The sequence below is a fragment of the Trachurus trachurus genome (assembly GCF_905171665.1).
Source record: "Trachurus trachurus genome assembly, chromosome: 13".
NCBI classification, from domain to species: domain Eukaryota; kingdom Metazoa; phylum Chordata; class Actinopteri; order Carangiformes; family Carangidae; genus Trachurus; species Trachurus trachurus.
Window position 1 is genome coordinate 19791631 of NC_139892.1, and position 16554 is coordinate 19808184.

The 16554-nt window shown below is 47.1% G+C and overlaps 1 protein-coding gene across 2 annotated transcripts in view; it reads right to left on the reverse strand.

Moving 5' to 3' along the window:
• cwf19l2 (CWF19 like cell cycle control factor 2) overlaps positions 1-16554 on the reverse strand; it is a 28883-nt gene that overhangs the window by 12188 nt on the left and 141 nt on the right. Inside the window, exons 2-9 of one of the 2 annotated variants that reach the window (XM_083984374.1) lie at positions 15268-15378; positions 14842-14964; positions 13871-13993; positions 13355-13474; positions 13148-13241; positions 12054-12169; positions 11153-11705; positions 10176-10410 (exon numbers count right to left, since the gene is read on the reverse strand). In XM_083984374.1, coding sequence (XP_083840500.1) covers positions 10176-10410; positions 11153-11705; positions 12054-12169; positions 13148-13241; positions 13355-13474; positions 13871-13993; positions 14842-14964; positions 15268-15378 — 1475 coding nt within the window. Of the gene's footprint in view, positions 1-10175; positions 10411-11152; positions 11706-12053; positions 12173-13147; positions 13242-13354; positions 13475-13870; positions 13994-14841; positions 14965-15267; positions 15379-16554 lie in introns of both variants that reach the window. The other variant, XM_083984373.1, reaches the window with a different exon arrangement.

Sequence of the window (16554 nt, forward strand, 5' to 3'; positions counted from 1 at the left end):
CCATCAATATGTGTAAGGGGCTTTCCAGGACACTTGAAGGCAGTGTGACACCCGTGTCACCGTGGGTCCTTATGGGTTAAAAGACCAGACATCCCTCACTCCATTACAATATGTGGTCGATTTTTTAAACAAATTCCATATCTTGATTGAACACGAAAACATTCGGACTTGAAAACATCAATCCTGTTGATTAGTAATGTTGCACAACAACATTATACCAGTGATACACTAACACCTAGCTATAGAACATCTTCCTCTTCTGAACTTCTCCACTCTCCCAAATTTCCCCCATAATTCACCTTCTGAACAACATAGCTCACTGACTTAATTCGTTTTAGTCCATGATTCTTTAAAAGGAAACTTAATTGGTTTTTTTTTTGGTTTTTTTTAACCATTTAGTTGTTTTCTTCTGAACTCTCACTGTGCTCATCTGTTATGATTCATTTGAGTCTGTGCCTCCCGGAGATCATTACATCTTTGCCTGGGAGGATCTGAACTGCAGTCTGGGAAGCATCGTTCTAGGCTATTACACTTCTCATAGCCTCATTTCCTTCTGCTGCCACACTGCAGGCTCATTTCATGCTGCAGGGGTTCTGGGTGCTGGTTTACCCAAACAACTTAGCCTAATGAGGCAAAGCACAGAACTAAGAAGGCTTTACATAGCAGCGATACTCCGACATCTGGCCTACAACACTGCTGCTGTATGCTGGACCGCCATGAAAACATGCAAGCTTATGACGCAATCACATGGCTCAGTTTGGAAGAGTTTCTGTGGTAACACATAAATGAAATTGAATATCCATGCATGATGCTGATATAGCATTCAAAATGTGTAACCTCAATTCCAAAGAAGTTGGCACGTTGTGTAAAATGTAAATAAAAACAGAATGCAATGATGTGCAAATCTCATAAACCCATATTTTATTCACAATGGAACAAAGTAAACATATCAAATGTTAAAACTAAGAATTTGTACCATTTTAAGAAAAAAATAAGGTACATTTGAATTTGATGGCAGCAACACATTTCAGAAAAGTTGGAACAGGGGCAACAAAAGGCTGTAAAAGTAAGCGGTACTAATAAGAAACAGCTGGGGCAGCATTTTGCAACTAATTAGGTTAATTGGCAACAGGTCAGTATAAAAAGAGCATCGAGGCTGAATCTCTCAGAAGTAAAGATAGGCAGAGGTTCACCAGTCTGTGAAAAACTGCCTCTAAAAAGTAGTGTAACAATTTCAGAATAATGTTCTTCAACGGAAAATTAGGAAGACTTTGAATATCCCATCATCAACAGTTCATGATATCATCCAAGACTCTATATAGTGCTGACCCAAAAAAATCAAAGCTTCGAAGCTTCATTCGTTGCCATGGTAATTGATCATGAAGTCAGTGATCGATTTTCTTTTTTTTCCTCTTTTCCTTTTTGACACCAGTTCTCATCGGCAATTGTTACATTAAAATGAGTAGGCTACTTGGCATCCTGGAAACCCCCCCCCCCCCCCCCCCCGGTCAGACGTTACGGCCGTCCCCTAACCCCAGACTCCTAACTGTTGAACAAGAATGGGACAAAATTATCCACTAAAAACTGTTGCCACTCGTCTCCTCAGTTCTCAGACGTTTATGCACTGTTGTTAAAAGAAGAGGGAATGGTTCACAGAGGTAAACAAAGCCCTGTCCCAACTTTTTTGAGATGTGTTGCTGCCATCAAACACAAAATGACCTTATTTTTTTCTTAAAATGGTACAATTTCTTAGTTTAAACATTTGATATGTTTACCATGTTCCATTGTGAATAAAATACGGGTTTAGGAGATTTGCAAATCATTGCATTCTTTTTTAATTTACATTTTCAAGGTCCCAACTTCTCTGGAATTGGGGTTGTATAATAACAGTAACAATAGACTGAGATTAGCATCAAAGAGGAATGACAATGAGAGACATAGGAATATAATTAAAAGAGAGAAGAACTGGGGGAACATAGTGAAATTAGCAATAAGCCGGGTTAAAGGCACAGCTATTAAATCAGATATATGAAAGATAACATTCGAGCTACAGACTCAGAGCTCAGATACTGAAGGGGTTTCCTGGGTCTATCAAGACTAATGTTCAAAAGCAGATAAGGACTTTAGGAGTTCTTGCAGGTCCTTTGAAACTAATCGAGCACATATGTGAAGACAGAGCCAGGTTTAATGGAAGGGATTACTGTGGGAACATCTCTGGTAAGGTTGTAATACGAATGATATCACATGCACGGATACTTTCATCCATTGTCTCTTAAACGTTTTATGTGTTTCTGTAGTTTCTGTTATAAGTATTAGAGAATATGTAGCTGAAATGATTAACATTGTTGTAGTGGAGACACTAGGTGTATGCAGCTGGCACAGGGGTTATCACTGAGTTCACTTCGGTGTGTCGGCCAGAACACCACTTTCAGCCGAATCTTCAGAGACTGAATAAAGAGGAGGCCACTGACTGTTTCTGATCCTGTTTATTTCTCTTCTTACAGGCGATTGTTCTGTGGTTCTAAACATAAAATGACAAATAAATGAATGAGTAAATAATCATCAATAAATCAAACCACTTAGCTCAGATTCAGTAGCATTTAGCACTGACACAATTAAAGCTAGGTAAATAGCTTAGCTAACCAGAACTATCAGAGAAACATAATATGAACACAGTCATAAATCCCTCTTATAATTAACACAGTACTCTGCGCAACAGCGCGCTGAATAACCAGCATGATAACGATCAATATAAACACGGGCATATCACGTGACACTCGTTACACTCGCTCGTTAATTAAGCTAGCGGACATTAGCGTCCACAACGGCCATAGCATGGCGAGTGCTACAATCACAACATACAGCTCAAATGTTCACAAATGCACTAGCATACATCCAACACTCTCATAACCCATCCAGACGTACTTACATGCTTCATTCACGCACAGACAGTCGCCATAGCACGAACAGGTGGCCTGACAGTTACTCCTCACTCCTCACTCACTGCAGCCAGAAAACCCCGTCACATGAACGAGTGCGGCCAATTACGTCATAATACCAGCAGGGGGCTCCGCTCGCACATCAACCATCTAGCGCTCTAACACATCATAACAACAACAAATACACAGTAACTTTGTGGCCTTTTCTACAGCCGCCCCCAAATGTATATACATTTGCTCATCAATAAAGGCAACAGAGTCTATGGCTAGGCCGTGGCCATAGGAGTAGAATTGTCCTCGTCTTCTCCAGACGGAAGTGCAGGGAGAACAACCAGCCTAGCAACCGGCCGGGTGTAAACCCTTTCTCTCACTTTCACATCCACTGACCGAATGTGACCATCGGGGCTCGGATGAGTCTTGATCACTCTCCCTATGGGCCATAGGGCTCTGGGAAGGTGTGGATCAGCGATCATCACCACAGAGTCTTGAACAATGTCAGCTGGTGACGCCTGCCACTTCTGGCGGCCTTGAAGACTCGGCACGTAGAGTCGGATGAAACGGGCCCAGAAGTGATCCGCCAGAACTTGCGAGTGCTTCCAACGTCGGCGACTGATGAGCTCGTTTTCTGGGTAAACGACTTGAGGCAACGACCCATCAGGCCGCCCCATCAGAAGAACATTAGGAGTCACTGGGTCCGGGTCACTGGCATCGGAAGACACATATCCCAGGGGCTTGCTATTAAGGATCCCCTCCACCTCCGTAAGCACTGTGTGAAGAACTTCTTCCGCGACTGGTTGAGCTCCCACGGTGACGTAGAGTGCACTCTTAACGGAGCGTATCTCCCGCTCCCACACCCCTCCGAAGTGGGGGGCTGCGGGGGGATTAAAGTGGAAGGCGATCCTTTGTGGTGCAAGGTGCTCCTTTAATGCAGGAGAGATCTCAGCGAAGGCCTCCCGGAGCTCCCTCTCTCCTCCCTTGAAGTTTGTCCCCTGATCGGAGAACAGCTCTGCAGGTGTTCCTCTGCGGGCAATGAACCGACGAAGGGCCATCAAGAAGGCGTCCGTATCAATGGCGGTCAGGAGGTCCAGGTGCACAGCCCTGGTGGTAAGGCACTTGAAGATGATTCCCCATCTCTTCTCCCGCCGCCGGCCTACCTTGACTTCGAAGGGCCCGAAGCAGTCCATCCCTGTAGAATAGAAAGCAGGCTTGAACAGGCGCAAACGGGCTGATGGAAGGTCTGCCATCTTTGGTACGGCTGGTTTGGCTCTCCAGCGGCGACAGTCCGCGCAGCCGTACTGGTGCCGCCGAACCGCCTCACGACCTCGCAGAATCCAGAATGAGCGCCGAAGCTCCGCAAACACCCGCTCTGGACCAGGGTGATGGAGTTGGATGTCAACATCTTGAATCAGGAGCTTAGTAGCTGGATGGCTTGGGTCTAGGATGAGTGGATGAATAGTGGTCGGCTCCAGGTCCTCCGATCTACGGAGACGTCCTCCAACACGGATGAGCTCTCCACTCTCATCCAGCTCAGGCGATAGAGTGAGAAGTCGGCTGCTCCTCAAGACCGGCTTCCCTACCTTCAGCAAGCTGTACTCTTGTGGGAAACTATCCTTCTGGGCTCCACGGAGGATCAACCGCTCAGCCTGGCGGTAATCTTCAGCAGTAGGACAACCGTTGGAGTCGGCCGCCCCATGCAGCTCCCGCGCTGTCGCCTCCAGCAGCTCCTTCCAGGAACTGTATTGGCTCAAGTCTGGAGCAGGCTGACTCGAGGCAACTGCAGTGACCCCACAGAAGGTAGACTTGCGCAGCTCTGATGCATCGTGGGCTTGGTCAACTGAGGGGTCCTCTGGCCATGAATCAGGACCCTGCAGGAGAAAGGAGGGTCCCTGACTCCATCTGTTGGGCTCAACCAGCTCTCTCAATCCTTTCCCTCGGGTCACATCATCAGCAGGGTTCCTGGCTGAGTCGACATATCTCCAAACCTGTCCGTCGGTCAACTCCTGAATCTCTGCCACGCGGGTGCCGACAAAGACCTTGAATCGGCAGGATTCGGACCTCAACCAGGTCAGCACCGTCGTCGAGTCTGACCACAGGATCATCTGGTCGATGCTGAGCGTGAGTTCTCTTCTTAGAACCTGTGCGAGCTGTGCCCCGGTAAGGGCAGCACAAAGTTCTAATCGGGGAATGGAGTGGGACCGCTTGGGAGCGACTCTGGAGCGAGCTATCAGGAAGGAGAGATGCACTCCACCATGTCTGTCAGTGGACCGGAGATATGCAACTGAGCCATACGCTTCTTCAGAGGCGTCGCAAAATATGTGTACCTCTCTGTGAAGACTGCAGAGGTCCACTTCCTTAGGCAAGTATGGTCGGGGGAGGGTGACCTGTGGTAGGACGCTCAGTTCTTCCTCCCAGGCTTTCCACTTCTGCAAAAGCTCCTGGGGAAGCAGCGGGTCGTCCCAGCCCCGGTGCTTGTCCCAAAGGTGCCGGACCAGTACCTTAGCCCGGGTGGTGTAGGGCAGGATGAACCCCAGCGGGTCATACTGACTCGCAAGAACCTTGTATATGTTGCGCATTGTGGGGACACCATAATCAACTTGGCGGTGCTTGTAGCCGAGGACGTCAGTGTGGAAAAGCCAGCTCAGCCCTAGCGTGGACTCCGGAGCGTCCGTCTTGTCCTGCGCTAGCCATAGCTCCACGCTAGGTGAGCGGCTCTCTTCAGGCAGGTGACCTATGACCCCTGGTTCATTGCTGGCCCATTGACGTAGCTCGAACCCAGCAGATGCCAAGAGGGTTCGCAACTTGTCAACCAGGTGCCTTGCTTCAGCGATGGTGGGCACGCTCTGGAGACAATTGTCCACATAGAAACACCTCTCGACTGAGATCCTCACATCTTCGTCTGGCTGGCTGTGGTCGTTGACGTGGCGCTGTAAGGCAAACGTGGCGCAGCATGGGCTACACGTTGTTCCGAACGGTAGTACCTGCCACTCATACACCGCAGGAGGCTCCTCTCGGCTGATGTCACGCCAGACAAAGCGGAGGAGGGCACGGTCTTCTGAGAGGAGACGAACCTGATGGAACATGCCCTTGATGTCTCCACTAATTGCCACTGCATGTTCTCGGAAGCGTAGCAGGACTCCCAGAAGTGAGGCTCCCAAAGTCGGCCCAGGCAACAGGTAATCGTTGAGGCTCTGTCCGCGGTACTGGTGGGAACAGTTGAAGACCAGTCTGTTCTTGCCATTATGGCTGACCATATGGTGGGGGATATACCAAGCCTCTTGACCTTCCTCAGCTGGTGCTTCAGGACCACACTTGATGACAGAGCCTGCTTCAATCAGTTTCTCCATCTCCACTTTGTAGGCAGCAGCTTGTGCTGGATCTTTGGCCAGTCGCCGTTCCACGCCCCGCAGAGTGGGCATGACCGCTTCTTTGGTAGCCTGGAAGAGAGGCATATCCCTCCGGCGCAGCAGGGGGGTGGCATAACGGAGTATGTCGTCGACCTCTACTCTGGTGGTCTTGGTCTCCAGGATGCTGATGGCCTCCTGGTCTTGCTTTGAACGAGTGACGAGCTTCTCGCTCCTGAATGGGACGGTATCGACCTGCCATAGTCTCTCAACATGCCTCATCAACTCACTTTCTTGGGGGGCTACTGTCGTGAAGAAGCACTGCTGTGGTTGAGCGAGGTGGCGGACTACACTAGCAGGGCCCTGTAGGGTCCAACCCAGCTTCGTGTGGATGGCAGCAGGTCCTCCTGGAGGTCCCAACCTGACGGGTTCGACGGGGGTGATGAGGTGGGGATGATCACTCCCGATGAGCAGCGTAGGTTTCACGTCCATGAGGGTCCGTATAGGAAGGCCAACGAGGTGCTTGTAAGTCTTTCTGAGCTGCTTCATGGGGTAGGTATGATCAGCCAGTCCGATGCGGGCGGTGGTGAATGCACCTGTAATCTTGAACTTGACCTTTGGCCTCGCAGGGGAAGAAATGGAGAACGACACTGATGCACCCCGGAGCGTCTGGACCTCTTGTCTGATAGTGCGTAGCGGTAAGTCCTCAGGGGATCCTTGAACTCCCAACTTCTCTGCGGCATCTGGCAGCAGCATGGTTCTCTCAGAACCGTCATCCAATATGGCGTAGGTGTGGAGTGTTCGGCGACCATAGTGAATGCAGACTCTCACGACTTTCAGCAGGACTCGGTTACCTTCTGCGGGTCGGTCCAGATACAGCACCTCCGTTGTGGCTCTCGTAGCGTGGCTCACTGCCTCTGGTGCTGCTGTTGACGCCTTAGGTGACCTCACGTTGACCTCATGCAGCACCTGCAGGTGTTTTCCCTGGCAGAGGCTACATGGCTTCTTCAGGTTGCACTGTGCAGCTTGATGTGACCGTGCACAGCGCCAGCACCTCTTGTTGCTCTTTATCCACTCTGTCAGCTGGTCCTTGGTCAGCCTGGAAACTGCTGCACACTGGCTGAGATAGTGCTCCTCATTATTGCAGAATGGACAGTAAGGCTTACTCTTGTTTCCTTTAAAGGAGCTGCCGGGGGCTTGAATCGCTGGTTTCTTATCTGCGTTCCCACCATGGAGGACGGTTGTGGGCCGATAACTCTGACGACCATCCGGTCGGGGCACTGGCCTCTCCCTAGCCCCTCTCGCTGCTAACTGTCCTTCAGAGTCCTGACACCAGGACTCATACTTCAGCCACTCTGACAGATCAGGTAAAGTGTGAGTCCGTGAGCCTCGATGGAACATGCAGCGACGAAACTCAGCTCTCTGCTCAGGTGGTAACTTACTCAGCAGGCGAGCAACATGTGAGCCACACTGTAACTCTGCTTCTCCTTCAGAGCCTAATGTCCTCAACATCCCGACCAGCGACTGTACTTGGAGTGCAAACTTCTCGAACGCAGCGACATCTCCCCGCCTGATATCTGGTGAGTCCAACACAGCAGCAATACGCCTCAATGCGATCTGATGTGGTTGGCCGAATTTATCATTCAGTGCAGCCATCGTGTCGGAGAAGGGCGTTGGAGAGTTGAGGTAAGCGTCTGCTATCAACCGGGCCTCTTCTAGTTGCAGGTGATCGACCAGTACCTGATACTTAAACAGTTCTGAGGCGCCCGGGGGTAACAGGTTCTCTAATGAGAGCTTAAGACGAGCAAACTCACTTGGGTCACGATGAGAGAAGTTGCGAATGGTTGGGCGGGGTCCATAGTAGCTGGACTCAGGAATGTGGGAGGTCCTGACTGGAGGCAATGGTTGTGGCTGCATCCATGATCCACCAGGAAGCTGCTGGGAGTTGCGTCCCGGCTCACTCTTGACAGCACCGTACACTGCAGAATACTTGGGCTCGGCTGGAGGCAAACTAGGCAGCGGTGGGGGATGAACTGGTTTGAACCAGGGACGTGGAGAATAGGCAGGGTTGTCAGGCGGTCTTGTAGCAGGAGCGATGCCATATGTTGACCACTGAGCCTGGAACAGGCTCCCAGGCGGCTTAGTGGGGGGCGATAAAGCCTCTTCTTTGATGTATGGAAGCTCAACGGTTGTCTGAACACTGTGATGTGGTGGCGGCGGGGGTGGTAAGTCAGCAGGTAACTGTCCCGTCGTCACTGAATCTGGCCACGGTGGTGGTGCAGGCCACTCATCCTCTTCAGCTGGTGGCGCAGGTGCAGCAGGTGTAGCTGGTGGCGGTGGCCACGTGGGTTCAGGCTGATACATATGCGGAGAAGAGGGGCTTTGTAGATTCTGAACAGCGTCCACTAACTGTCTCATCTCGGTTCGCAGTGCTCTGAGCTCCACCAGATCTGCTGACATGCGACGCTGGCTCTGCTGGAGGAGGTGTCTCTCTTGACATATGTCCTCTAATTCTACCTTCAGATCCTCTGGTGGGTGTCTGGGACGCAGCACTGGATATAGAAGAGGAGGGCGCTCATGGAACAGTTCCCCCAGCTCCCTCTCTGGTGACTGCAGGGGGGCTAGCTGATACTCGGGGATGTGCTGGGGGTCTTCAGCACCGTAGCACAAGTCCATCTCTTGAAGAACAGCATCCCGCCTCTGCCTGTGGCTCCGAGGGGGGGAACCGTGGTCTCGGGTGAGGGGGGTCATCCTGGCCCTTCCCTCCTGATGATGAGCCTCTGCGTCCTCTCTGTATCTCTGACTCATGTAGCCCAGATGATCCACATCATAGTCTGCGTAGCGGGCTGGGGGACGACGATGTCGTTTAGGGCGTGCACCACGAGCCTCATACTCTGAAGACTGATCCATCTCTGATGTGAACTCTGTGATCCGGCTCGAAGGACCATTAAATGTAGTGGAGACACTAGGTGTATGCAGCTGGCACAGGGGTTATCACTGAGTTCACTTCGGTGTGTCGGCCAGAACACCACTTTCAGCCGAATCTTCAGAGACTGAATAAAGAGGAGGCCACTGACTGTTTCTGATCCTGTTTATTTCTCTTCTTACAGGCGATTGTTCTGTGGTTCTAAACATAAAATGACAAATAAATGAATGAGTAAATAATCATCAATAAATCAAACCACTTAGCTCAGATTCAGTAGCATTTAGCACTGACACAATTAAAGCTAGGTAAATAGCTTAGCTAACCAGAACTATCAGAGAAACATAATATGAACACAGTCATAAATCCCTCTTATAATTAACACAGTACTCTGCGCAACAGCGCGCTGAATAACCAGCATGATAACGATCAATATAAACACGGGCATATCACGTGACACTCGTTACACTCGCTCGTTAATTAAGCTAGCGGACATTAGCGTCCACAACGGCCATAGCATGGCGAGTGCTACAATCACAACATACAGCTCAAATGTTCACAAATGCACTAGCATACATCCAACACTCTCATAACCCATCCAGACGTACTTACATGCTTCATTCACGCACAGACAGTCGCCATAGCACGAACAGGTGGCCTGACAGTTACTCCTCACTCCTCACTCACTGCAGCCAGAAAACCCCGTCACATGAACGAGTGCGGCCAATTACGTCATAATACCAGCAGGGGGCTCCGCTCGCACATCAACCATCTAGCGCTCTAACACATCATAACAACAACAAATACACAGTAACTTTGTGGCCTTTTCTACAATTGTAGTTGTTACATTTGTAGTACCGGTAAAAAGGTACTACTCAAATAACAAGTCATCAAGCTGAATTAAACACTGGAATATTCAATCAATACACTAGCCTAACCTTGTTTTGAAGGTAAGAAATCAAGTTTAAAAACCTGGATGTCTTCTCAGAAGTTTTGTCACCACGTGGAGCAGCTTGAGCAGCAGTCACAGTTTTCCCAGGATCCCTCTCTTTCTCCAGCTCTGGTTTTTCCGGGCTGTCACATTCTCGGATGGGATTGCTGCTCTTCTTCCACGAAGGAACAACGGTGTTAGGTGGAGTAGAGTCTTCATCGTCCGAGCTGGGTTTCAGAAATCCTGCCGAGGGCCGAGTTGGAGGACGCTCCGAAGCTGCACAGTTAAGACATTACATATCATGTTAAAGCAGATATCAGTGGAATGTTTTTGTTAATATAAGTCCTAAATAGTCCTATTTTCCGTCAGCAATCACTTACATGAAGTATTTCAGCCTAAACACGAGTCTCTCCGTCACTCTGCTCTGCTGTAACCCGAGGAGAAAAATTTCCTTGTGGGATACAAGTGTTATCCAATGAGGAGAGAGAACGGCATGAAGGGCTGTGTGTGCAGCCAAGGGATGCGCGTGAATGTGGTGACGTAGCACGAGGACCAATTGATGCCTGACAAGGGCGGGGGCTGCTAACTCATGGTGCGTTCAAAGAAACTCGTACTTTGTGTTTTTCCTTCCTGTGAAGTCATACCAGTTCGATCTGGTACGAGTTCACGGGTCGGAAGTTACGAGTGGCCGTTATAGGGAACTTTCACAGACAACAGGATGGTAAAAACACGAGCTACGGGTTACCTGGAACGCTACCAAGTCGTAGTTGTGACTTGAAGCTGTAACTTACGGTTTCAAAAGCCTGCCTTGAACGCAGCATTAGCCGAAACGGCCGTGAAGCTGATATCTGCTTTAAGGCTTCCTATACACGTGTAATCTATCCTAATTAGGGTTTTACACACATGATCAAGACATGCGACTTCATGCAGCTGTTATTACAAAGTCAGGTCCTTATGGAGTTCCTTCTTCAAAATTTTACCTAGACATTAATCAGAAAAGGCCTCAACATCAACCCACCTTCACCACTGTCATCATCTTCTGAGGGTCTGAGGAAGCGGGCTTTCAGTGACCCGAGAGAGAGGGAACGCTGACCCCAACTTTCCCCAGATGATGAAGCATCAGGCCGATCTCTTTCTCTATTTCTTTCTCTATCTCTTTCCCTCTCTCTGTCTCTATCTCTTTCCCTTTCTCGCTCTCTGTCTCTATCCTTGTTTCTATCTCTGTCTCTATCCCTGTCCCTCTCTCCATACCTGTCTCCATCTCGGCGTCTATCCTCCCCTCCTCCTCGATACCCTCCTCTCTCCCTCTCCCTCTCCCTCTCCCTCTCCCCTCCTCTTTCAGGGTGGTATCTCTCTCTGTCTCGGGGTGATGAGTCTCTTTCACTTTCGTTTCTTCTCCACCGACCTTCCCTTTCATCATCTCCCTCTTTTCTCCTCCATCTCTCCCTGTCGTCATTCTCTCCTCTCCTCCAGCCTCCTCTTGATGGGCCATCTCCTTCTCTTTCTCCTTTTCTTGGTCCATACACAGCTTTCTCTGCTTCAGCAAGTCTTTGCTGAAATTCCTCCATTGACTTAAAAAAAAAAGAAAAGAAACAAAAGACATATTAAAATACTTAAATACTGTCTCTGGCCCAAAACACTTTGTCACTAATGTGTGCATACAAAATAAAACCAAGGCTAAAAAGCTTTCAATGTGTTTTTTGGTCAAAGTTTCCATTTAATTACAAGAAATGACCTTTATGCAATGTGAAAGCATCTAACCGAACAAAAGTGACACACACACAAATAGATTATTGTTAATGATAAAGCACAATGACTGTAAAACGGCTGTGTCAGCTTACTTGCAGAAACACAAATAAGGTTTGTTATAAATTGACTTAACAATGTTCACTGTGTGTTTAAATCCTGTATATCCTCACTCCATATCTCTCAGCCACCACATCACTGAGGCTGCGCTGCTGCCTCTCGGCCTGCTCCTCCATCCTCTGGTAGCTCTTCCTCAGCCAACTCAGACCTCCGTCATTAACTACCGAGCCTGCTGGAATAGGGAGAGAAAAATGAATGAGGTAAACGTGAGTAAAAGAGTCTCAAATCCACAGGAAATAAATTATCTTTTTAAAATCAAAAATATACAAATATTTGAGCAGTTTGAATTAGTGTGACATGCAGACAGTCAGTGTGACTGATGAACACAATGGCCAACAATGACAATTTTGACATTTGACATTTCTGTTCCATTTAGAAAAATCTATCCAATGTATAAAATATGAGGTGAATACATTTTATTACATAACAGAAATAAACGGATTCTTCTGTCAACAACCACCAATGGTTTTTGAATTGCTTTGTTCTTGTAACGGCATTTCAAGCTATGTATCACTTTTTTTTTTTTTAATTATCCATATTACAGGATCATTTATCACAAAGTGCTTCCTTGGCAAAAGGTGCACCAGTTTTAAAAAGGAATACGAACATCAGTCTGTACCTCCTGCGACCCGACATAATTAGAAGCCAAAATGAGATAAACAACATCCCCATCTGGCAGACAGTTTGAGGGAAAGAGTAAGCAAGTTTGTGTTTGTGTGTGTGTCTGTGTGTGTAAGCTTATCCTGCCTTGCTGTAAAATAAATCCTGCAACAGTGAGTGGATGCCAATTCTAGGGCTGTATTTAATGTGTAGAGATAAGAGACACATGTACACATACCTGCAGTCAGCTCAACACAGATTATTCTCCATCTGTCTCTTTGTGTCTCTCTCTCCTAAATCTCTGACACAGTACTCTGTGATTTCTGCCTCCTCCAAAACATCCATGTTGACTTTTCTGCCTATAATTCTAATCAAGCCCTCGACTGAACCATAACTTTTTAAACAACTCCAAGAAAACAGATGTGCAATATGTTTGAAAACTCCAGAATAGAAACTAAACTCACCCTATTTCAGTGGCCAATTCCAGTGGGTGCATGTAATAATAATCCACAGGTCTCGATAAAGACTAATGAACTGAAAAGAGTACCTTTCTTTGCTGCACTACCAGCCACCGCCGCTGGAGGCAGACCAGTTCCCCCATCTTTCCAGTATGGGTTTAGCTCCAATTTGTGTAAACCAGCCTGAGGGAACCACAGACAGACACACTAGAATCATTTCTGTATATTTACAGTGATACAACACACGCTAGAAGAACCAAACAGAAGGCAAGTAAGTGGAGAAAACAGATGCACACCTGTTCAATGGCCTCAGCCTTTGCCCTCTCCTCCTCTTTCAGTCGTTCTTTTTCAGCCCTTCTCTCTAATGTGGACGAGGTCTTCATAGCCAGGAAGTCAAAACTCATCCATTCGTCTCTCTACAACATGGAGGGAGACATGAGGGAAGTTAAACAAACACAAAATGATAAATGACAATGTAACTACAACTTTATGTAACCAGACTTTTTTTTTTTTTTTTAATATATATATTTTTTGGCGTTTTTGCCTTTATTTGATAGCACATAGTGAGATAGACAGGAAAGGGGGAGGCAGAGAGAGGGGGAATGACATGCAGGAAAGGTCTGCCCCGACGCGGGATTCGAACCGGGGACGCCTGCGTTGAGGACTGTAGCCTCTACATGGGGCGGCCGCCTTAACCACTGCGCCACGCACCGCCCCTATGTAACCAGACTTTACTGTTGTTTTGAATTTACTATTAAGAGGAAAAGGAGAGATCATTTCACACCATCTATGTCAAAGCAGGCAGCGATTACCTGGACATTCTGCACTGGACCGACGTTGCTCTCTGAATCTGAAGGCTTGGACTTATCAGAAACCTGCCATGGTTTTGCAGCTTTCGTCTGAGGCTGAGCCTCAATCCACTCATCTCCTGAGTCCTGACACAGAGAGGGAGATGGAAAAGTGTAGAAAAGGGAAGGGTGGTGAGGAGGGGAGGCACCATATCAAAACAAAAGGATGTGAAATGAATAAATGAAGGGTGAGAAACCAAAGTTGAATTTTAAAAACCAAGGATCACTTCACCTGAATAAAGAATCGCCATCGCTGGGCAGGATTTAAGGCACTTTAAAGATTTAAGCTAATAATCAGTGGAGCAAGACCTACTGACATTATTCAGGAGTTAAAGCAGATATCAGTGGAATGTTTTTGTTAATATAAGTCCTAAATAGTCCTATTTTCCGTCAGCAATCACTTACATGAAGTATTTCAGCCTAAACACGAGTCTCTCCGTCACTCTGCTCTGCTGTAACCCGAGGAGAAAATTTTCCTTGTGGGATACAAGTGTTATCCAATGAGGAGAGAGAACGGCATGAAGGGCTGTGTGTGCAGCCAAGGGATGCGCGTGAATGTGGTGACGTAGCACGAGGACCAATTGATGCCTGACAAGGGCGGGGGCTGCTAACTCATGGTGCGTTCGAAGAAACTCGTACTTTGTGATTTTCCTTCCTGTGAAGTCATACCAGTTCGATCTGGTACGAGTTCACGGGTCAGAAGTTACGAGTGGCCGTTATAGGGAACTTTCACAGACAACAGGATGGTAAAAACACGAGCTACGGGTTACCTGGAACGCTACCAAGTCGTAGTTGTGACTTGAAGCTGTAACTTACGGTTTCAAAAGCCTGCCTTGAACGCAGCATTAGCCGAAACGGCCGTGAAGCTGATATCTGCTTTAACTTGAGACCTTATACAAAGAAATTCAACAGTGGACAATGACTTAATAACCTACCTCTGAGCTGTCATTAGAGCCACCACCTGCTTCTACCGTCTTCTTCTCCTTCTTGGCCTTCTTTTTCTTCTCCTTTTTCTTTTTAGATTTCTTTTCTTTCTTCTTGTTCTTCACCGAGCCCTCCTGTTGGGGAGATTCAGGTTCTATGAATTTGATGCTTTTCATGAACAGTGTCTTTGATAGTCATTGAAATATCTGTTATATATGTTCAGGAATAACCATTTGTCTTGATTATTTGACTAATTGGCCAAAGTGTACTAAATGTTAATACAATTAGACAGTTTAGTAATGAACATCAATGTTCACATTCATACTGTCGAATTACAGTTTCATGCTGAAGTAGCACTACCACCACAGCTTTGAGGTACAGTACAGTCAGCCATCATTCCTATTAGTTGCTAATATGGACAAGATTATGCATCTTACATCCTCTATCTGCTGTAGCCTCTGGTTGATTTCAGGGAGCATCCAGGTGTCCTCCCCTCTCTGCCTCTTCAGCTCCTTCCTCTTCTCTTCTTTCTCATACTGCTGCTTGGCCTGGATGGGGAAAAAAATATGACTCCAAAAGACACTCACACACAAAAGACTCAACAGTTCAAAGAGGACTGAACTAATTCAGCAGGACTGAAACAGATGTTGCAGCCCTACTAATGGACAGATTTTGACCAAGAACAATAATGAAGGTAAAATGGAAAAGAAAGAAAAAAGTTTTTTTAAATAGTGAGGAGATAACTAAAAGATGACTTTGAGAATTACTTCCATTTAGAAAAATACACATCTAAAGAAATGTTATCATTTTAATTTATGAAAAAAAAAGAAACCAGATCATCAAGCCATTGTGTGCATATAAAGCTTGGGAAATTGTACAACATGATGTAAATGTGTGACATAAAAGCTAATTGTTAAACCTTTTTCATCTTGTTTCTCTGTTTGTGTTAATCCACAAACAGAGAGATCATTCTCTCATCATAAAAGTAATGACACACCGTCTACACATTGCCACGATCCTGCTGATGAGATTCTCAAATATTTGAACACCAGAGTGCTTTTTAGCTCCACGTTTATCTTCAGGATGTAAATAATGACAGTTAAATCATTATGAGCCAATTGCTCTTCAAACGCAGGCAGAATAAATTAGACCTTTACTTTGGCCAGATCAAGCACAGGTGAGCCGTGCAGATAATGTCTTTACAACCATCACTGCTCATCTACAGGAGGCATCGTATGCTAGTTTAGTCTGTGTATCTGGCAACAGTGTAAACAAAAAGCTGCACAGCAAAAAGGGATTACGCACAATTGGAAAACTGTGTACATACGTGATAACAAAAACGATGGTCGGTCCTAATCTTTATGCTGGCTACAGCGTGTAGCTACGACCTGTGACATAAAAGCTGTATAAACACTGCTGCAGGTCTCCTATCTGCCTCACTCAGTGTTTGTGCTATAACTCACGGGCTACGTGTTTGTGCCCAGACACACATTGCTCTCAGCTTCCCAAGGCATACAGAGAGATGGAGAAGGAGACACAAAGATAACCATTTAAATTACTGATAAGGATATTTTCACGGAAAAATAGGCCGAGTTCCTCCGCGCGTGACAACAACGTTACTGGTTGCTATCCTACGTAACGTTAGCTGTGTTGTTAGCCTGTTAGCTTTCATCCCGGACGAGCAGGTCTCTTCTAGGAGCATACACCGACTTAATGAGACAACC